At 44.1% G+C, this 24,419-nt stretch overlaps 1 protein-coding gene across 3 annotated transcripts in view; it reads left to right on the forward strand.

Moving 5' to 3' along the window:
* Window positions 1–24,419, forward strand: part of PLCB1 (phospholipase C beta 1) — a 632,132-nt gene that overhangs the window by 566,655 nt on the left and 41,058 nt on the right. For all 3 annotated transcript variants that reach the window (XM_083175630.1, XM_083175632.1, XM_083175631.1), the window contains exon 31: window positions 4,798–4,884. In XM_083175630.1, the coding sequence (XP_083031756.1) occupies window positions 4,798–4,884 (87 nt within the window). The remainder of the gene's footprint in view (window positions 1–4,797; window positions 4,885–24,419) is intronic.

Consider the following 24,419-nt stretch of genomic DNA (forward strand, 5'->3'; position numbering starts at 1 on the left):
GGTCCCTCATTCAAGAAAGGTTGCAGCTGGGATGTAATTGGACTTTGGTGCAATTACAGTAACTCTAAGCCTACTTCAACTGGGATTACTAGTAATTTTATGTGGCGCTTTGTGTAACCTTTTTTGCATATATATATATATATATATATATATATATATATATATATATATATATATATATATATATATATACTGTCAGTGGCGTAACTAGATACATGTGGGCCCCATAGCAAAAGTATTTAAGGGCCCCTATTTATCACCTAATGCTGAAAAATGTATATAGCATATGATACTTTGACAGGCAAAGTGGGCCCCTTTCAGCTCTGGGCCCCATAGCAGCTGCACCCCCTGCACCCATGGTAGTTACGCCCTTGTATACTGTGTATGTATATATATATATATATAGAGAGAGAGAGAGAGAGCTATAGATAGTTATAGTTTTTATTTGTACTGTTACATATATAGGGAGACATTGGGGCTGATATTGTATCGGTCTAGATCATTACGTGACACTAGCCATGCCCACACTGCACAAGCCATGCCCCCCCCCCACACACACACACACACACAGTGCTTCTCATAATAAGCCCTAAACCATTTCCATCCTCAGGCCCATTTGTCCCTTAAACTAGGCCTGGTCCCTGCCTGCCCAATTCACATGCATTAAGTGCGGGATCTGGAAGGATTTCTGCCAGAGTAGAGAAATACACTTAAAGCCAACATCTGTTGCTTGTGGCCCATCCACTTAGGTGATATAAAACCAGTACAGAGGATGGTTCTCCTGCTTTTAATGTTATTATAATGTATAAATGGACAAACTTATATCATACTAACAAGAGAAGTCCGGCATTGCCCTGTATCAGTTCCCCTCATGAATGCTGCAAATCCCAGGTTATCACTGCTGGAGGGCTTTACCGGGATCTATGTATAATTCCAGAGTTCCATGAATATTATGTAACAGTCATGTAATCACACAAGGGAAATAATGGCGACTTGCAGGTATCAGTGTCAAATATCGTCTGCTTAAAGCGGGAGCTATAATTAAAGTCATTAAATAAATATACGGGATACAGTATACCCCCCTCCCCAGCACTAAATGGCAATGGCATATTAAATCATTTTTGGGATGAATTTGCATTTTGTAATCATCACATAATTTGATAAGAGGAATAATGTGTACTTAAAGTCAATTTATATTCCTGAGTATTTAATTACCTAACCTACTGTAATACATATTTGCATATGCAGCCAGGAACCCTTTTCTCCCCAGCATCATATGTCAATAGGATAAGCATTGGCAGCAGAAAGTAAATGATTTGGGAATAAAAGGGACCCTCAGCAAGACTGGATGTAGCACTGTCAGACAATAGGAGATCACGTATAACAACGTGATAACAATCATAGCAACTCTGTAATTAAACATAAAACAAAAATCAGATTCTTTCCATCAATTTTGGGCATAAATATATGGGACCATGCACCACGGAAGGTGACCTCATGATCAGGGGGTTCTCTCTTTCCGAGATACAAGTCCAGGATATAGGACCCCAAGTCAGTACACACCCAGCACCGGAGCGCCCCAGGCGGGAGGGGTGCCCCGGCGCTTAACTGCTGGGGGGGTGCGCACGGTCTCTGCCCGGCCGCCGAGGGGGGGAATTCGGAGTCTCTTTCCTGCTAGGAGGGGGGTGCGCCGTGTGTCTGCCCGGACACAGGGGGTGGGGCAGTGCACGGTGTGTCTTCCCAGACATGCGATATGGTCGCCGTGCTGCTGGGGGGGGGGGGGGGGGGGAGAGTGTTCACTCACCGAACACCTGCTTTTCCCTCCGGCTCTCCTGCTCCGCTGCTGCTGCGGTGGTAGAGCTTTCCAGCTCACTACCACCCTCCAGTGGCCGGCGCCCTAGGCAAATGCCTAGACCTGCCTAGTGGTGGCGCCGGCCCTGTACACACCAAACGCCCCCAGGCATCCCACTAGTGAGAGGTTAAAGTAGTGGGAAGTGTTAATAAAAAGCATACGCTACATCAAGTGTTACATGGGTGAGAGGTAATGATACTTGTTACATAGGTAATAAAATAATAGTGCTAAAAAGGTGCTTTATTAAATACTATACTGTAATGTGATGCACCAAGGCACCTGGGAAGCAGTCATATTACGACAATCAAAATACCAACCACTAGCCGAGAGTCAAAACACTGACAACGCTCAACATACCGACATACATTATGCCATTATGCTGACATTTAAAATGTCGACATGTCAAAAAGGCGACATGAGTTTTCATTATATTTTTCTTTGAAACCGATCTGTTCTTACTTCATGATCCAAGTTTGTATAGAGTTAGATTTCAAAACTTTGATGAGCGCAGCAAGTTCAAAGCATGGGGAGCGCAAGTGAGCCTGACAGTGCAAGGGGACGCGGTGCATTTATTTGGTGTCCATGTCGACCTATGTGGGCATAGACACCCCTCAAATCAGGTTGACCTTTGGTTATTTCAACATTTTACATGTTGGCTCTTTGGGCGTGTCGGCATTTTGCCTGTCAGCCAGTGGTGGTCAGTATTTTGATTATCGGTATTTTGATTGTTGGGAAATCATACTGAACCAAGGCAGCCAGGCCACACCAATCCAGAGGGTACCGGGCCCCAAACTCATCCCTAAAACTGACAAATTGTATACATTTATTCGAGGTTTACCATAATAAGGGGGGTGCTAGTCTCTGCTTCATGTGTATGTATGTGCATAATATAGAATACGGGGGAACTAGATTGGATACCATAATTCTATAATACATAATGAGAGGTGCTACCATGCTGAGACTTGTAGTTTCACACATGAAATTGCAGACGCACACCCTGTTATTAATAATAATTATAAACTCTGCAATATAACATAGAGCAAAAATTAGGTGCTTGGCACAAATGTTGGCCAAAAATATATGGGCCCACCCACCATGTCCAGGTGACCTCCTAGTTCTTTTTAGGTTAATTAATGCTCAGTGCTCTGGAGAACTGCACCTGCATTTTTAAGGGGGGGGGGGGGGAGTAAACACCCTATTTCTATGATGTTGCTATAATGCACCCAATACTAGTAGATAATGGGGGCATAACTGCTCCCAGTCTACAGCCATGCCCCCAGCAACCAGCCCCACTCAAGCTTTATGGTCTAGCCCAGTTGCCCCCTCTTAGCATCACCTCTTAGCTTCTCTCATCCATTGAGTATGTAGCCACATCTACCCCATGAGCCACGAGCACCGGTATTTGTGCGTTGTCTGCTTAATACCAATGGAGATGAGCAATGCAAAGCAGCTATGAGCAGGTGCCGCCCAGACTTTACATTGGTTCTCGTGGTCCATCGGCCACACCCCCATTATGACTCAGACAAACCTTGTGTCCTGATTCCACAGATCCACATATTGTGAAGTATCCATGGTGCTGTTGCAGACACAGTGAGACATTGCACTCAAGTCAATGCAAGAGAAAACAAAGAGTTAACCTGAAATGTCATTGCTGCACATTAAGCAGACGGTGCTATATTTAAAGGCCTATAATGAAGGGAATTATGGCTGGATAGAGTACCTATAAATTGTGCTTTTCCATTGAACATCTCTAGTCTTCTATTCTTGTCTCCATGTTGGTTAAAAATGGAAACTGTAACGGCTGTCTGCGGGATACGAGATACAACCACAGTTACAGCGGACGTGTTATAGAAGATTGATTACAATGATGATTCTGATTTATTCATCAAATACATCGATTTTCTTGTGGAATCTCTTCTTCAGCCAACTAAAGCAATTTGATTATACTGAAACCATCATTATTCAGCTCCACCATTACACAGCTTTAAACTGGTTGAAAATAGATCAAATGGAGGGGTATCAGTAACTGCAGCCTTTCTAGTACACAATGTCTGATTGTGGACTGTACGAACTGAGAACTCTCTGAGCTGTGTACTGCTGGAGAGGTGACCTTGGATACACTGTCTGCACCCATCACCTACACTTAAGTGGAAGCAGCAATATTGAGGGTTGAATTAAATGATTGCCTTCAAGAACAATAGGTACAGCAAATTTTCCCACTCCGGTAAATGTGAAATAAGTCCTACGGTGATAAACAATGAGCCATCAGGCCCTGCAGTGATACTCTGCACATTACAGATATCACTGGATGCACATGCTCAGTCGCCTGGTGGTGACATCATCAGGTTGGAGGTCAGATCATCCAGTGCCTCCGTTTACTAGTGCCCGGTTTGTATGCAGCATAGATTACTCTCTAACACTGCCAACCTTAGTGCATTTACACAAATAGCATGGATGTGCAGCGAAAGCAGGGCCCAATAATATCAATCACATGATCAAGTCTCCAGTCGGCAGATCTCCAGGAGGATGGTCTATGGCAGGGGTGGCCAAACCTGTCCTCAAGATTTACCAACAATTCATACGTTTCAGGCAACCTGTGGATCTATAGTAGGAATGAATGCAGCATGTTTGAAACTGTGACAGTTTGGTCTTGAAAACGGGAACTGTTGGTAGATCTTGAGGACCGGTTTGACAAACCGAGGTCAGCGGTCTCATGTTTTGGACACCTTCCTGAAATTCGCAAGTCTCCTGGACATTCCTGGAGAGCAGGCAATTATGGGGTACCGAGGTGTCATTGTGTTTTCATGATCATGTGTTTGTTATGACGTTATACACTTCAGGATGTGGCCTGTTATTGTCTGTATGGTATCTTTATGTTTATTTCTCATGACATTTGTTTGGCTCTCATGGTGATAATGATCTATACCCGGTATTATTTTTTTTAGTTAGAGGATGCTCAGAGCAAAAGACAAGAAAAGCTTATAGAAAAGCACAAAGAGATTCGTCAGCAGATACTGGATGAAAAGCCCAAGGTAACGTTCCCCACAACTACCCACCTCTGTCTTATATAACATCTATTTTTAGCCTTAAAAAAAACAGAATGTAAAAAATGTCATTGTTTAACCCCAGAGCTCACCGCACGTTAGCATTCTTTTCGCCCATTTATAAAAATAGCTTTGAAAACAATGCATGCTTTATGCTTGCTAGCTGCCTGCAACTAGACCATTTAACTGTATGAACTTATATAGACACACAGTGCTGCGCATTGAACACCTCAACCTCCTCGCTTACATCTCACTGGAGACCCGCACACTGTACTCTGTACTATTGCTGATGATGATGGTGTGTGGGTGCCACAATTAGCCTAGTCATTTCCACCTCAAAATCTCCTCCACATGGACATGTAGGTGTCACCTATGCTGAAATACTCTGTTCTGCTAATAGCTGTGATAAAGGTTGTGCTGTTCCCAACTACTTCATTTGTTGGATCCATCTCTGGCTTTTAAATTGTTTCTGAAATGTTTTTGTTTTGTTTTTAGTCGTTTTTAATTGGACCAGTTTGTGACACCGCTCTTTTGGCCAATGTAACACTGTACAGTATGTGATGGTAGTTTTATTAATAGGTCCCACAAACATCATTTGGCTGTTTTGACAAAAGGCCAAATAGAAACGGAGGGGCAGATTTATTAAGCTTGGCAAAGTGATAAAGTGGAAGGTGATAACGCAGCAGCCAATTAACTCCTACGTATGGTTTTTCAAACCCAGCCTGTTACTTGAGTTAGGAGCTGATTGGCTGGCGCGTTACCACCTTCCACTTTATCACTTCAGCAAGCTTAAAACATCTGCTCTAGAATTTGAAGATTTGAATCTCCCGTGCTCTTTAGTTTGGTTTGGTATATTTTGTTAATGTTCAGAATGTCAACATCGTCGTTATGTTGGCACTGATGGAATGTTGACATTGCTCATATATCAATGTACTGTGTCTTCAGCATTAATACTGACACTTTGCTGTCGACTTTGTGAATATTGACATTGTAATCAGAGACATTCTGGTTACATACTCTGTGGTTTTTCTAAATATTACTAAGGTGCTAACAATGGCCGTTAGTCTGTTCTATGCATTTTTACATATGAGCCCCCAGCACACCAGCTGGAAGGTTATTCCTCGCTGTAATGGGTTATTCCTTATGTAACTGCCTAGATTTTCTCCATCCAATATCACTGAGTGCCCTTGCTCTAGAAATCAGCCCTTCTAAATTCTATTAATATATCTGAATGCTACTCTCATATCTCCTCTGTCCTTTCGCCCCTCGGAGTTGTACATGGGCAGCTTTGCTGATTAATTTTGGTAGGCAGCCTATACACCATTTTCATGGCTTAATCTAATCTGTTTCTATTTTTCTCAAAAGTCTTTGGGGGAGATTCTCTAAACTAAAAATGCGGTAAAAACCCCGTTATCGGGTTTTTACCGCATTTTTGGATGCTCTAAGCATCCCCCGCCGGGTTACCGCAACGTGGGGCATCACCCAAAAAAATCTGTTGATGACCCATAGAAGCGTATGGGCTTCTAACGTGACCCGCGCCGACCCACCGCCGACCCCCCCCGACCCCCCCCCCCTCACCTGTGTCCGGGCAACACAGAGCTGCTCCCTCCTCCTCCCTGCACTGTACATCCTCTTCTGTGTGCAGGGAGGAGAGCCAGCCCCGCCCCCGCCCCCCCCCTGCAACAGCAGCTCCAGGCCGGGTAAGAGAGGGAGGGGGGAGCCACCGGGACCCGCCGCTCATCGCCGGGTCAATGCAAAAGACAGCTCTTAACGCAAAAGCTGTCTTTTGTGATAATTATCGCATATGTTAGAGCATATGCGATACTTATGTTTGCGGCAGCCGGCGATGAGCGGCGGTAAGGGGGCGCGGATGTAAGAGCATCCCCCCTTTATGTAACTAGGGTGCCGGACCTATACATATAGGGGCCCGATTCAGACCTGCTCACACAGTTCCGAATTCGCCCCCGTCCCCAATGGTGGGTGTCTGCGCATGAATGACGGCTTCTGAAACTTTGAGCTGTGACCATTTTTACTTTCACTTTGAGCTGTGACAGTTTTACCCACAAACTCTCCACCCCAAGCACTACCTCCAATCGTTGTCTTCACAGCTCCCTCTCTCCATCCCCAGCAAGTTTGAAATTGATCAGTGTATCTGCCAAAATTGCTTTCACTTTTGGTTATGACATCTTTTAGCACACAAAGGAGTAATTTGGGCCTTTGAGTGGCCTCTAGTGGTCAGTGGTGGTACTTCATCTCATAGAGGAGAGGCATAAATAGCCTTTTTGAAGGTTCCCATACACGCTGTGATAATCAGCGTGCAATGGCCGCTCCCGCGGGCATCGCATCGCACAGCACAAAAAGTATGTGCTGCACATACTTTTTGTACTGCCCGCTGATCGCATTGCACGCAAATCACATGCAAAACGCGTGCGTGCGATGCAATGTGATCAAACCGATAACGCGTTGCATCGCTCGCTGCTTATCGCAGTGTGTATGGGGACCTATATATATATATATATATATATATATATATATATATATATATATAGACATTTACAGTTTTAATAACAGGTTTCAAATTAATAATTGCCAGTTTCATTACACTGTAATTCATTGGAATCACAAGGGGAGCTCAGGCCATTCCTAGGTGTCACTCTTTCAGGGGGTGACACCAAAATTCCGACACCTCTGCAAGGGACAGGAGCCAGATGCTGCAGTGTGACATTAAGCTGAAGCGCTTGGCTCCTATCAATGAAAAGGAGTTGGCAGTGCTGTAATAGTCCCCAGGGACAGCCCAGTCCTGCAAAGCCAAAGCGGTTTAGTTATGTCAGTGGGGACTCCGTAGATGGATGAGGGCATAGTGTTGTCATATTGGTATATGTCCTAATTTGATGTGATGTTCTACCCACTATTGTTGACAGGCACTAGGCACTTAGCATGCGGCATCATTCTATGAATGACTTTTGTTCACATTGGCAGAACTACAGCCGATATAAAAAGTCAGCTAAACAAATAAATTCCGCTGTTGTAATTCATCTACACCCAAATCCCACAATACAAACCATCAGGATTACAGACGAGCGGACTTTCCGGTTTTGCATAAAATAATTAGTCACTGGCCCAGAAGTTCTATTTTTCTTGGATCATTTGCTCAAGAAAGTTCAAGTTTGAAAACGTTACATTTTATTTCACTTTCTCCGGTTTGGTTTCTACAGGAGCTCCAGAAAACATTTGACTCACTGATTTGCTTTTCTTATCCCTACTTATCAAACAGAGGGCCAGATGTACTTAGCCATGAAAAGTGATACAATGGAGAGTGAAAAACCACCAACCAATCAGATCACAACTGTAATTTTTTCAAACACATCCCATAACATGGCAGTTGGGGGCTGATTGGCTGGTGGTTTATCACTCTCCATTTGATCACTTTTCAAGCTTTGTCCATCTGGCCCATTATCTGTTTTGTTATGGAACCAACTGTCCATCTCATAGACATTCATTACATTGGCGAGTAGATCCTGTAATAGTGTGGTTGACCTTTTAAAAAGCAATAATATTGTGTGTGGATGAGGTTGTTGCTTACTATATTGAGGACACCTGGACTTCAAAACTGAAAGATCTATATGTAAAAGCATGAAAATAAAATGCAAAAGTCAGTACTACAGTTGTGTCTGTATGTAGTGGCTCTGGTAGAATACAGGATAAAAGGCTCAAGTAGCAAAGCAGAGAATTTCAGTTAGCTCACAGTAATGTTGCTGCAATTACTCTGTTTAGAAATCATTCTGCAGTCTGTAAACATCTTTTGTAATGCTTTACATTTATTTCCATGTTTCATGCTGACAAACTCTGTTTTTTCACTGCTGCAAACTTGAGGTCCATACACACTGGGCGTTTTTGCCCAGCGGGAATGGCCAGCGATGATGTTCAAAACGCTGGCTGGAAATTCACTCAGCGCATACACACTGAGCAATTTTCACGGGGTTGAACGACATTTCATAGTAGTAGACTATATACACCTGTCAAACAGGACGGTGTTTGGGGCCGGCGATGATGTGGAAGTGTGCATAATCGCTCATCGCCCGGCTATACTCACTAGCCCGTTTTGAGCTCAAATGGCATAAAGTGACCTGCTTTCAGCTCAAAATCGACTAGTGTGTATGGTCCTTTACCGAACAATAAATGTTGTCTCATTAGTTATTTCAAAATTTTCATTTCCGTTTTTGTTTTTTGACATTTAGCTCAGCAGTAACACAACAGTTCTTGTATATTACTGTCAAAACATGCCTGTACTTGATCTTTAATCTTGTGGTATAAAACATGTTTGGAACAATTCCTTCCTATGCTTTTCCCATTGATCAGTGCTTCCATGACTTGGGAGGTGTCCAGGAGCATGGCGGAGTAGGTGGAGTGTGTATCTCATCTCCAGGCCCTGTAGTGGTGCCAGCACTGCACCCATGGTAGTTCCACTATTTTCTAAAGTCATTAATCATGCATTCATAAGGGTATTCAGAGGCAGAACTCTGGGAGGCAATGGAGTCATCTACCACCGGGCTCCTGCTGCCAAGGGGGCACCTCTGCCCCCCCTGCAAGTTTAAATCAGTTATTTAAAAGCCAACGATATTGCTTCTGTGGCTGAGTTCTTAAAGATATATGTGTTCTCTATCTATCTATATTTCTTAACAGAAATATATATTTTATATATGTATATTGCCTCCGGGCAACTGTAACGAACTTACGCCACTGAGGGTATTCATTGTGTCACATATTGGGTCAATTACATGTATGTGCTATATAAGTATGTGATGAAACTATAATTCTTAAAGTTCAATGTTGGGAATTATGGGAAGGGAAATAGTATACTGTGCAGAGTGGTGATGAGAATGCGGTTACTTTATTGTGAGGCCAAGTGATATCTGGGCGAGCCTCTGCAAATGTACATGAAGGCACTTTATCCATAGCTACTAAAACATGGGTGATATTCCGGGAATGTTTGCCTACTGTAATATTAAGCTTTACAAAACAATGCTCCTCTGAATCCCAGGCTTCGCTGTCTTTGAACAGTTACATATTGCCTGGTTACTGTGATGAAAAATAACATAACCTCTTCGGGGCCACAAATGCAATTGCCTGCTTACTTCCCACTTCTGCAGTTCAGCATTGATGAAGAATTAGTTCTATCACTTTTCTAAACGTTCCCTGCCCATGTTATTGTTATAGGATTTTCCTCATATATGGATTGACTCATTTATCCAGAAATAGGTTAAAATTGTTGTTATTATTATTATTATCATCATTATTAACCATTTTTTAGAAAACATTTGTCATACTTGTATTCTGCTAAGTCCCCCGATTACTAGGGCCTATATATTTTTTAAATCAGGGGCAGCAAAATTTACTTTAAAGAAATGCTACTGCTATTGGTTGATTTTGGGTGATGTTAAAGGGCTTAATCATTATGTTAATTATGGGGGTGGGGGGTGAGAAGCCCCCAATAATTCAGCAAATACAGCTGATCCTATTTTAATAGGGGTAAAACTGATCATTGCCAAGTCTGACTCGAGCAAAGGAGCAGAGTGGTGGTGGAAACATCTGAATGGATCCATCTTCATCCCATAGGTAAGCAGGGGGGTGCAGGAAAAAACACCATCTGAAGGTGGGGGATGCTCCCACAGTCAGTCTCCAAATATTTTGTACTTTTGGAGCATTATGAAGTTAGGTCCCCATATTAGTAATTGGATTCAGATGTGTCTATGATGTCTCTTGCATCACCTTTATCATGAATGGAGCTGACACTTAGACCCTCATTCTGGTTGACTCCTGAAGCAGCGTTAGTCCGCTGCTTTGCAAGCCAAACCATTCGATGCTCGCCAACCATCGAATGACTTTTGAAGCGCTCGCTGATCTAAGTCCCTCTCTGGTGCCTTAGATTAGCATCGCCCTGCTCCGTGAACATGGAGGGCAGCTGACATCCGGGGATGTTCAGCTGCCTGCCCACGGAAGCCAGTAGCCACTCCCGGTCGCATGGGGACACCCAGTTTTTTTACTGGGCGCACCCATCTCTTTTGTGGGTACGCAAGCGAATGCCCTCTACACGCCTCCTGCATGGCTACCCCCACCTACTGCGCATGCGCAGGCAGAAAACATTGGACACCTTTCCGAATGCGCAACATAGCGACCCGACCTGAATCACCCCCTTAGTGTACATTATATTGGGTGAAAATGTTAAATATTAATTTTCACCTTCCTTTATATAAATTTAGCAATGACGCATAGACCCTGTTGCCGCCCACTTTCAGAACACAAGTGGACTATAACATTTCTAGTTCATGTTATATATTCTAGCCCATTATGAAATTCCGAAGATTTCATGTGATTCGATTATCGGTTTCTTTCAGAAAACCTTACAGGATATAACCTGAAGCTTTGGGATTGTACCTCTCTTAGTAGCCGTAAAATCATTCTGAAATATGAGCACAGAACATTAGAGATTTGAGACCATAAGTGAATAAAAGACAAACATAATGATAATGGATTTGAGAACCTAATGATTATTCCAATGATGTCAGATCATGCTGGTAACGGAGCATGTACAGTATCAGGATGATTTTGACCCCAAGGGACCTGTAGCCATACTGCTGTTTGGACTGCGAACAGTTTAAGATTGAAGAGGATGCACCAGATCTTAGTGTGTCTGATTAAAGATGCTGCAAACAGCCATGCTTATTATACCTCTAGGACAGCGGTACACAACCAATCCGACCGGTTGGGGTACTTGAAAATAATATTGGTAATAGCGGATGAAGTTCCCCATTGCCATGGAGTCAAATCACGTTGCACCACTGCCATTTTCGTCTGCAGCATTGTCATCAGCGTCTCCTCGTGCTTTTGCCCAACCAGCAATCCACTGGGAGCTACCTAATCTGCCCTCTGACATCAGCTGTCATCTGCCCCGCGCTGACATAGGTGGAGGAAGCAACGGCATTAATCCTACAGGCATTATTGGGAATCCTGGAGACAGTACTCAGCCAGCGGCAAGACACAGATAGACGCGATTCCTGACCACACACTCCTCCTCCTCTACTCTTTAATATAAGGACACGCATACCGCTCACTTCCACTCCACACGTAAGTGTTGTGGATATTTCATATTGAGAGGAGGGGAGTTCTCATAAAGAGCTTATCAAGGGGTACAGGAGAGAAAAAAAGGTTGGGAATCGCTGCTCTAGGGCCACCCAATCACCTGTTCATGTTTCCATGAGAGGAATTCAATTGAGTTCTGAGTTTGCCTTGAGTGGAATAGCTCTGGGTTTCATGTCTGGAGCTATTCAATTAATGGGCATTTTTCCCATGCAGTAAACCATGGGTTAATGCATGGTATGCCATAGATTCCACACAATGGCCCTTATTCAGATCTGATTGCAGTACAAATTTGTTTGGAAAATGGGCAAAACCATGTGCACTGCCGGTGGGACATAAGTAACGTGCAGAGAGAATTAAATTTGGGTGGGGTGTATTGAAACTGAAATCTAAATTGCAGTGTAAAAATAATGCAGACAGTATTTACCCTGCACAGAAACAAAATAACTCACCCAAATCTAACTCGTCAAAATGCAGAGTTTGCTTTTTAACACATTTTTCCCTGCAGCGCCTGGGGATAATTGAATCAGGCAGCACATTCAATTAGGTGTGAGGCAATGCCCACGCCGAATTGAATCTCTCCAAAATTTCTTGTAAATCATTAGTTATTCCCACTGTACTTATTTGTTAAATTAATCATGAGATTAATGTGTTTGAATATTTTATAGGAAATGTTTATTTTAGAGCATATAGTGCAAATACACGTACCCATGTATTTCCTCATCTTATATATACTGTATATCTAGTGTCCGTGTGTAACCGAAACACTGCCATCTGCTGGCAGCGAGTGAAACTACATCTCTTTCTCTTTCACATATACTGAAACACAGAGGCAATCACACATACAGAAACACAGAGGAAATCACAAGGTAGCAGACTAGCTTTTGAAGCTTTTGCTTCGAGCGGGTTTGGCTAGTTCATCATATGATGCAAGATCCCTGATGTGACTGAGACACTCCAACCATGGGAAGTGATTCCCCTGCAGAGTACTTGTGTGTCTTAATTCACTAACAGTGTAGTATCCATGGTGTGCCCTACCTCTGGAATTCTCCCCTTCTCCCTATCAGACTCTCCACTTCTCTACAAAGCTTTAACAGGGCTCCCAAGACCCACTTCTTCATCAAACCCAGCCTTCTCTCATCCTAGTCCTCTGTCTGCCCCTCCTATTTTGAATGTAAGCTCTCACGCGCAGGGCTTTCTGCCCTCATGTTCTTTACCTTCTCTTTCTTAGACTATCTTCTACTCTATACTCCCTACAACAGAACCTAACCTTTGTTTTCTGCCACCCTGATGCTTATCTTAATGTCATGTACCCTAATTCAGCAAAAGTTCATATACTGTATCATGTCCTACCTGTCTTGTACCAGAAGTAGTTTTCTTATTTTGATCATTTGTTAATATACTTTGTTCTGCGGATCCCTTATTTCTCCGTATAAATAAATAATAATCTAGATAATAATGTACTGTATGTACGTTTAATATTTTTTTGCTGCAAAGGAATGGTAAGCATCAGATTACGCATAAGGATACATGGATTTTGCACCTTATAGTGTACTAAAGATGTGGGATTAGTAAATTTGTTGTAAAATAATTTGTAAAAAGCATCACATACAAAGGGGTATTCAATGACCAATCTGTGGCAAAAGGGCAAAATAGCCGCTGATTTTGTGGAGAATAGACTGATTTGCATTCCGTCTATTCAAAGGTTTTTATTTTTTTTCCTATTTGCGGGAAGCAATATAAAAATTGGAAAAAGTTGTGAATCCGTAAATCCACATCTTCCACAAAAAAAATTGCTAATTCGCGATTTTAGCCACCATTTCCCGTGAATGCAGATTCGGCTTCTCAAAGAGAAACATGGTGAAAATGTCCGGGATTGAATAGCGAAATTCACGAATATCGGAAATAAGGGGAGAGATTGAATAACCCACTTGGACGTATACTTAAAGAAAAAGTTGATGATGTGGCTAAGTTACAAAGCCTGTGGTTTGCCAAACAAGGCTGTTTGGCATTATTTGTTAGGTTCATGTGGATCTATATGAAAACATGATTTCAAATTACCAGTTCCGCCTATCATCCTAGCCAATAACAATCAGTAAGAGCAAGGCTCTAAAAGCTACCAGCTGACAGGAACTGTCCCCATAAATGCATCCTTTAATTTCACTATGACTTAAATATCTTTTCCTGTAAAAGAATAAGTAATTTTTGCATGTGGGAATAATAGAAGACACACGAATGCACTTTGCCACGAAGAGATGAAAACTTTTGTGCCTCTCGTAGACTATGGGGTATATTAATTTATAGTCGAAACTGCTGTCTTGTTGGAAAGACGGCAGTTCCCAACTTGAATAGGTCTGAATGGGCTCTGACCTATTCAATAAGGTCCGTTTTTTCTGACACGAAACCATGTGGATTGGCCGAATAGCCACGGATCCACTTGAAAAAAAAAGTCAGATTGAGGAGATGAGGCAGGGAGGTCGGTGTTGGGTGAGCAGCAGCAGCTCACCCAGTGCCGTCCGCCATCCTCCTGCCCGCCTACCCACCGTTCACCCGGTCCCACCTCCCGCTGCATACATTCCACCTCCTCAGTCGCTCACCAGGTCCCGGCACCTGCTGGGTCAGCAGCAGGAGCGGCCAAATCCGACAGTCAGATTGGCCCGCTGATTGAGTAGGGCATGTCAGATCCATTTTTAAGGCTTAATACATGTACCCCATTGTGACCAGGGAGGTGATTTATAATAATAAACAAGTACAGTATACAGACACAGGAAGAGTCTATCATGGTCACTTTAGCTAATATCGATCACGTTGTAACAAAGCCTAAGGAAGAAAACTGTTATTTGTGGATGGAAACAGAATAATCGACACTTGTAATAAATCTAGGCCATTTCTGTGTTTGCATTGCGCGTTCTGTTACTAGCAAACCACAGATTATATTTGGAGAGATGGAAAGCGGAGGCCAGTAAATTACATTTCCTGTTTTCCTGTGCTGCTGCTTCTGTTGCAGTGGTCAAGGCCAGGCGCTACACATAAGGGAAGGGCTGGATGCAGGGTACATATTGTTACTCAAAGCTGCAGATGGAGAAATCTATCTGAACTCATGCATTATACCGTTTGTTTTGTTCAGCTCTGGGAATAAACCAAAGAACAATAACAGCTACACATTTATTAAACTGGTAAACGGTTTAAGTTGCTTACCGCCGAACTACACGCAGCAATAGAAACCCGGTCCATGTTCCATACATTTATGTATTCCTGTATGCATTTACGTATTGATGTTGTTTGTTAGAGTGTGTTTTATAAATTTTTGGGTACTTGTGTAGAATCACGGCTCCCACGATGTCCATCGCATAGCAAAAAAATTGCATGCGATCGCATCGCATGCAATTCGATCGCATGCGATCGCATGTGATTTTTAACAGAAATGCATCCAAATGCATTGAAATTAGTATCAAACATGTTCAATGGCCCCCAAATGTCATTTTTTGAGGCTGTACCACCCCCACTATCAACGCGGCGGTACGCGTCCTACGACCTTTTCATACCCCCACTATCCACGTCGGTGTGGAGTTGAGAATAGAAAGTGTGGCGAGCGCAGCGAGCCACCAAGCCCGAAGCATGGCGAGCGGACTCGGATACCTTCACAGGAATACACATCCCCTCGCGGGCTTCACGGGTGTCCGCGTCCCCTTGCGGGGCTCGCTGCGCTCGCCACGCTTCAGGCTCGGTGGCTCGCTGCGCTCGCCACACTTTCTATTCTCAACTCCACTCCACGCCGACATGGATAGTGGGGGTATGAAAAGGTCGTAGGATGCGTACTGCCGCCCCTCGCGGGCTCGCTGCGCTCGCCACGCTTCGGGTTCGCGTTGATAGTGGGGGTGGTAAAGCCTGAAATATTACATTTGGGGGCCATTGAACATGTTTGATACTAATTTCAATGCATTTGGATGCTTTTCTGTTAAAAATCGCATGCGATCGCATGCGATTTTTACAAAAAATGCTTAAAAACTACAAAAATCGCATCCCATCGCATGCCACTACATTTGGCATGCGATGGGAGCCTTGAAAGTACACAAGTACCCATTTTTGTATGTTTATGTTTTCCTGACTGTTGCTGTGAATTCTGGCATTCACAATACCGACCCAGGCACCCCCAACTACCACCAGGAGAACGGAACCGGAATCCCGATATCAATCAGGATGCCGGTGCCAGAATTGCTGGGATCTCAAGCATGCGAGTGGGTTAGGCTGGGGAATGGGGGGGAGGTTAGGGTTAGGCTGTGGAGTGGAGAACGGGGATTAGGGTCAGGCACTAGTAGGGAGGGTTAGGCTGCAGGAAGGGAGGTTTAGGCTTTGGGGAGGGAGGACAGGGGTGGGATAAGTAGACTTACCTGACCCTTATCAGGATTCCCTCCACCGGGATTCCGGTATCCCATATGTATCCCATTATTCTGGAGAAGGCGGGCGTCCCGTCATGTTGTGTCATGACGTTACCCGCTTGACCCACTACCTACATTCCCCAGGTGTGTTAGTGTTGGGAATGATGTGTGTGCTGGTGTTATGTAGGCACACATCAGCCGATAACCAGCCCAGTTACTTAATCAATTAAATCACTTCATTAGTTTTGCTGGTATAACCCGCCACTTGTCAGCTTGTGTAAGCTGGACATTTTGAATGGGAACTGTATTCTACTGTAATTCTTACTGTATTCTAAGTAAAACACGGCAGGTTTTGCTTTCAAGAGTTTTGTCGCTTTGTATTTCTTGGTTAATATGGCTAGCAGCGGCTTGCCTAGGAAATTTGTTAGCAAGTGTTTAAAACATACAGTGCGTGATGTAATAGATAGAACACTTGGGATTAAAAATTTCATGGTAACGGTGCTTTCTTTTAATTGGTTGCACAATGCCTAAAATACTGTTAGGACTCTGGTACACAGAGGCAGAACTCTGGGAGGCAATGGAGTCATCTGCCGCCGGGCTCCTGCTCCCAAGGGGGCACCTCTCCTCCCATCAAGTTTGAATCAGTTAATTGAAAGCAGTTGATATTGCTAATGTGACTGACTCCTCCTTCTAACATCATTTTTGCAAGTATCACACCATGTATTAGATCCCATGACCCTACTGGATACAGACACCTTACTGATTGAGCTATTTGGGGGGGGGCACCAACACTTATTTTGCCTCCGGGCAATTTGGATGAACTTACGCCACTGCTGGTACATACATTGTTTAGCACAGCTCCTGGTCATATCTATGTTTATGACATCACTCAGTAGCCTCTATATCCTGGATACTGTATTTCTGGATACAATATACATCCACATTCCTATACTATATTACTAAACTATATTCCCTATGCACCTTCTGTGCTAAATAAGTTTGACAAATTGACAATTATGCCTGAGTTCGGCAGCAGTGCGTGATGTCAGCCGAATTCGAATGTTTTTTTTTAAAGGGGTATTCAGTTACAAGGCAAAACCATAAGTGATTGCCCCTTTTTTTTTAAAAAAAGGTCAGAGTTGGGTCAGCATCCCACAAGACCCCCCGAACGTGGGTAGTATTACATCTGGCCCCTGGAGTTTCTAATCATTTGGTAAGGTTGCTAAGAAAAATGTATTTTGCCAAAAACAGACCTTATTACATTTCACTTGGACCCTCTGTCGGTTTTGCTTTCAAGCAATACATCAACAAATGAAACATCATGGGTAGCATGGACAGTGTAATGGGTAGTATTACTGCCTCACTGAGGTCATGGGTTGGATTCCCATCATGGCCCTAACTGTGCAGAGTTTATATAAATTGTTGTGCATTTGGAACAGGGTTGCCGACTTTTACAGTCTCCTCCCAGGGAGAACCCCAGAGAGGAGACTGTCAGCATCACTTCTGGGGGCGGGGCCTGATGGAGACATCACCAGTCCCTGCCCCCAGTGATGCAAATCCTGCAATATGCGGGTCTCCAATGAGGGGACGGAGCTAAATATGCCCGATTTGCATATTTAGCCCCGTCCCCTTCCGCTGAAAAGCCGCGAATCGCGGCAATTTCAAGCTTCTGCCACCAGGTACATGAGGGGGGAAGGGGACTGCCGGAATCCGGGAGGGTTGCCCACCTTTCCGGGGGGGTTGGCAACCCTGATTTGTAATAAAACATGCTTCATCTGATGTAGCACCCTGATGCAGTACATGTTTTTCCAAATTTACAACATATGTCATCAGTAAACATTTTTATTGAAAAAAAGACTCTTAATAAAGAAAGAACTTTTGATATGGACTTTCGTGTTATACAATTCTGGTGACACCAATTGAGTACATACGTTGTTTTTTTTCCCCTTGCCAGCAGGGAAGCTTGTGGATAAGGCTGCCTTGTATTGGTCCTTATTCAGATCTGATCGGAGTATTTGTTCTCAAAATGGGCAAAGCCATGTGCACTGGAGGGTGGGGCAGATATAACATGTATAGAGATAATTCAATTTGGGTGGGGAGTGTTGAAACCAAACTCTAATTTGCAGTGTAAAAATTATGGAGCCAGTATTTACCCTGCACAGAAACAAAATAACACACACAAATCTAACTCACTCTGCACATGTTACATCTGCCCTACCTGCAGTGCACATGGTTTTGCCCATTGTGTGAACAAATTTGTACTGCCATCGGATCTGAATATCCCATTGCGTATATTGACATATATATCTTCTAAAGTGTGAATCAGGGGTATAAATATATATATATATCTATATATATATATATATATAGATATATATATATATATATATATATATATATATATATATATATATAATCGGCCTGAACGGTGTAATGGTTAGCATTAATGCCTCATAGCAATGGGGTCATGGGTTTGATTCTTAACTGCAGAGTGTATATTCTCCACGTACTTGCGTGGGTTAATTGGCTCCCAACAAAATGAACCCTAGAATGTCTGCATGTGCGTGTACATGTGGTAGGGAATATAGAGTGTAAGCTCAACTGGGGCAGGGACTGATGTGATTGTTCAAGTATTCTCTGTAAAGTGCTGCGGAATATGTGCGCTATATAAATAACTGGTAAATAAATTATATATTATATATATATAAACAGATCAGTAATGACAGATTTTACTAGACAGAGCAATCATTTCATGATCCTGACTTGAGTATTCCTTGGCACATTAATGCATTTTGTGTATTATTGCCTTTCTCATCTAACAAATTACCTCCTTAGGATATGGCTCATCCTCGGATCCGTCTAATCTAAGAAAGCACCCGATACACATGTAATTTACCTCTGCAATTTCATTTGATTGTAATCACAAGACCGAGAACATCAGACATCGGCCTTAATTTCATTTGTTAAAATAATTCATTTCTATAATTGCAACCTCATTTTGTTATCCGACTTTACGAGTCTGCAAATTATGTTTTAATTAAATACCGTATTGATCGGCTGGATCTTCAAGACAAATAGAAATATGTCCCCTTCCCTAAGATCATATACAGCATGCATTTTTTTTTTATTATAGCAGGCTGTACAAGTGGAGCAGACTTTAGTTTACAGTCAGCACTCCTCTGATGCCGCAGAATCTCGTACTTAACACCTGTACATTTCAGATCAAAATCAAAGATTATAATTTATTGATCCGGATGATCGGAAAGTTCCATAAAGGCTGCTCTGTAGGGTAGGAACCAGTCACGGATCTACAATTTAATAAAGGTTCCTAGTGAATGTATTGCCATAATTGTCGTTGGCAAAACATCATGGGTTCATTGTAGATTAAAAATGAGAATGATTATTATTTTTCTGGGGTGCTTAAAGAGAGGAGGAGGCCCGCGTGCAGCCTCCTCCATTTGTGTCCCCTCCTCTTTGCCGACCACAGCGAAGCCCAGCGCAATAGTCAACCAGGCACCACATATCTCCAGAAAAAAATGGCGAGGTGGACGTTTTCACAGGGATTTCTGTAGCGCTGCTCCCTTTACCTTGGGTCTCCTCAAGAAAGGTGAAGGTCTTGAGGTCTACCGCCCCATTGTTATTTATTATACACCACTGTTATTTCTTATATTTGTATTCTGTGTATATTTAGACTGATACACTGTATTCTCATAAATGTTGGTGTAGGACACAAATTGATTTTGTGCAATCTAAAGGGGGAATTCAGTTATCCGTGACAACCCCATTTCACAGTAAAAAAAAACACAATAACCCACTATTCAATTGTCCTCAATACATTTTCGGTCTAATTCTCCAAAGGTTTACCACAAATTTCACTTCACCCTCTCTGGGCAGGTTCTAAGCTTGTAGAAAATTCCTGTTTTAAGGTAAAAATGTCCGGATTTGCTTCAGAACCCCTGAAACTCTCCCTTGAATGACTAAGTAGACACTTAGAAGTCTTTAATTGTTTTCAATAGCCCAATATTAATAAGTCGTTTTTGGTGCCACAAAAATAAAAAATTATGGAAATTGGGGTACAAGGTGTGGGACAGGTATATCCGTGGTTCGTTATGAGTGGGGCAAGGGTTTGTAAGTGGGAGTAATGTCTCAAATATATACTTATAACATATACCTATTTATGTAACCCAATTCAATACGAGCACTTATTTTTTTGAAAAACACTAAACTTTATTTTTTATAATGCATACAGTATAACAGCCATTTGACACCATTTTATCACCCCAAACTATTTTATTTTGACTTCTTCTGTATGGTTTCCATATTTTCTCCTACACTTTCCCTAGTTTTGACAGGAAGAATTATTGCAGGAATCCTATTTTACAGAATTTGCTATTGAATAGGGCGAATCATGGAAGTGACAAACACGCAATAAGCCGCTTTTTCATTATTATTTTTTGTCAACCTCGGCGAAAAATGTCTGATCACTGTTAATTACCGTGTTATTTACATCTAATTGAATTCCCCCTTTAAAGGTGCAATCGGGAGCCTGAATATAACTTTGGAGACCTCACAAGAAGTTATTGAGACAGCCGCCTTCTCTTACTGAGCTTATCCTTTTATTTCCTGCTCAGTGAGGAAGGAAACACCAGGTGATACACTGTAACTTAATAACCCTGCTTAATATGTAAAATAATATAGTAATTCCAAGAGACAGTTCTTTCCTGTACAGATATAAAACTTGAGAACATCTGCTAGAGGCAGGTTGTACTTTGCTCGTGGAAGATCTTAGGGGTTATTCAGGCTGTGGGAATACGCATGGCGACAGATTATGGAAAGACTGGGCATGCGTTTGTATCATATCATGCTTGTGCTAGGCCAAACAGCAACAAAAATCAGCGTTTACTCTTTTCGCAAGCCGCTGACAGGAAGCCGCCATTTGTGGGTGTCACCCGGCTGTTTTTTGGGCGTGTCAGAAAAAACAAAAAACACAGGCATTCCCAATCGTTTTCAGGGTAGGTCCAGGGCTGGTGCAAGGCGCCGGAGCGCCCCAGGCAGGGGGGGGCGCCCCGGTGCTCACCCACTCAAGGCTCGGGGAGGTGGGGTGCCGCCAGGCAATGCAATGCAGAGCGGCAGGGGGATTTGTTAGCGCTCGGCTCACCTCCATACCAGATCCGGCTGTCGGGTCCACACGCCAGGAGGACAGGGCACGCTGCATGCAGGGTGTGGTGTGAGCCGCGGGTGTCACCCCAGCCTGTCACTCCAGGGTGTCCTTCTGGGGGGCGGGGGGATGGGCGATGTGGCCGCGAAGTTGCCGCTCACCTGCTCTATACCATCCAGGGTGGAGGACACCTGCTCCATTTTCCGCCCTCCAGTGGCCGGCACCCTAGGCAAATGCCTAAAGCTGCCTAGTGGTGGCCCTGAGTAGGTGTGTGACGTTATCTTTGGCCTCGATTTGCCTGTTTCTGTAGCACACCTGTGAAAGGGCCGGGGTTACGCACAGACTGCACACACTGGAGCAATCATTCAATGCTGAGCGGGTTTCATATGGATTTGCAGCTGGGCACCGACCGGCGTGATTTTTACAAGCCATTGGCAGATTTGAATGGGGCGGGGTTTCACTCTGTCTGGGCGACGGCTATCAGATCGCAGGGCCCTGCTAAATCACCCAGCAGCGATCAGGTCTGAATAACCCCCTTAATGCGCAGACATAAAAAAAATAAAACTGCCACTTGCATATAGTTGAGCATGCAGTGAATAATTCATGTGAACTCTCCTGTCATTTACGATATATATTTTTTCCTACAGAGATGAATGGAAAAATGTTTTGCAAGAAAGAGAAAAAACAAATCGATGCGTGTATTATTAGCCAGCCTGTAATGATATTAATTTAGACATTGATTTCAGCCACTGGTTACAGATATACTCAGGGGAACCATATATTTTGAGTCAAACATCCGCTTGTGCAGGTTGCACCTGATCAATAATGAGTGTAATGTGTTAGTAATAAGTGGATTACGCAGCAGCATTATCAGTTCAGTTGAAAATAAAAACATTAATATGTCACTTTATTAAGGGCTCATCGTGCTATAGTACTAAGGGCCTTATTCAGACCTGCTCGCTAGGGCTGGGTATACTCAGAGCCGCTCTGGCGAATGCTGACACACACACACACCCACATCCCCTGGCTACGCTGCAAGCGAATGTGTACGGTTATACATCCACTCACATGCGCCCTCACAGAGGAGTGATTGGATGGTTCATATCAGTAGAGTAGCCCAGGACTTACTTTTTTGCTACTTGTTGTTGTCCGAATTGTGACATCATCTACCCGCCCTGAGCAGGCAGGGGAACGCCTGCGTCCCCTTGGGCCCGCCCAGCGTTTCTATGGGTGCGTCCACCGTTTTTGCAAGCACGCCCTTGAAACACTGGGTGTCCGGCGCGAAATGCCCTTTGGCTGCCAATCAATGTGGGAATGCCCCGGCGAGTGAAAATCTCCCTGAAAGCGTTCGCTGCAGGGGGTTGCACATGCACATTAGCACCTGCGCACATACAGAGACCCCCACAGTGAACCCGTTACCTACACTCAGTGCACCCGTTACCTACACACAGTGCACCCGTTACCTACACTCAGTGCACCCGTTACCTACACACAGTGCACCCGTTACTTACACTCAGTGCACCCGTTACCTACACACAGTGCACCCGTTACCTACACACAGTGCACCCGTTACTTACACGCAGTACACCCGTTACTTACACGCAGTGCACCCGTTACCTACACGCAGTGCACCCGTTACCCACACACAGTGCACCCGTTACTTAAACACAGTGCACCCGTTACCTACACACAGTGCACCAGTTACCTACACACAGTGCACCCGTTACCTACACACAGTGCACCCGTTACCTACGCACAGTGCACCAGTTACCTACACACAGTGCACCCATTACCTACACACAGTGCACCCGTTACCTACACACAGTGCACCCATTACCTACACACAGTGCACCCGTTACTTACACGCAGTACACCCGTTACTTACACACAGTGCACCCGTTACCTACACACAGTGCACCCGTTACCTACACACAGTGCACCCATTACCTACACTCAGTGCACCCGTTACCCACACACAGTGCACCCGTTACTTACACACAGTGCACCCGTTACCTACACACAGTGCGCCAGTTACCTACACACAGTGCACCCGTTACCTACACACAGTGCACCCGTTACCTACACACAGTGCACCCATTACCTACACTCAGTGCACCCGTTACCTACACACAGTGCACCCGTTACTTACACACAGTGCACCCGTTACTTACACACAGTGCACCCGTTACCTACACACGGTGCACCCGTTACCTACACACGGTGCACCCGTTACCTACACACGGTGCACCCGTTACCTACACACGGTGCACCCGTTACCTACACACAGTGCACCCGTTACTTACACACAGTGCACCCGTTACCTACACACGGTGCACCCGTTACCTACACACGGTGCACCCGTTACCTACACACGGTGCACCCGTTACCTACACACGGTGCACCCGTTACCTACACACGGTGCACCCGTTACCTACACACGGTGCACCCGTTACCTACACACTGGGCACCCGTTACCTACACACAGTACACCTACACACAGTACACCTGTTACTTGCACACAGTGCACCCATTACCTCCACACAGTACACACATTACTTACACACAGTACACCTATTACTTACACACAGTGCACCTGTTACCTACACACAGTACACACATTACTTACACACAGTGCACCTATTATTTACACACAGTACACCTATCAGGGCCGTCGACAGGGGGGTGAAGTGGGTACAGCTGTCCAGGGCCCCGGGCTCTGGAGGAGCCCAGGCAGCTGCCCACAGTGTCACGGCGCCACCACCCGCACAACGCCTCCCCACCCGTTGACCCCCCAGCCAGGCACGCACAATACACAGTGCAGCCTGCAGAGCGCCTAGCCCAGGATACAG

The sequence above is a fragment of the Crinia signifera genome, chromosome 3 (genome assembly GCF_055691185.1).
Source record: "Crinia signifera chromosome 3, ASM5569118v1, whole genome shotgun sequence".
In the NCBI taxonomy this organism is placed as follows: Eukaryota; Metazoa; Chordata; class Amphibia; order Anura; family Myobatrachidae; genus Crinia; species Crinia signifera.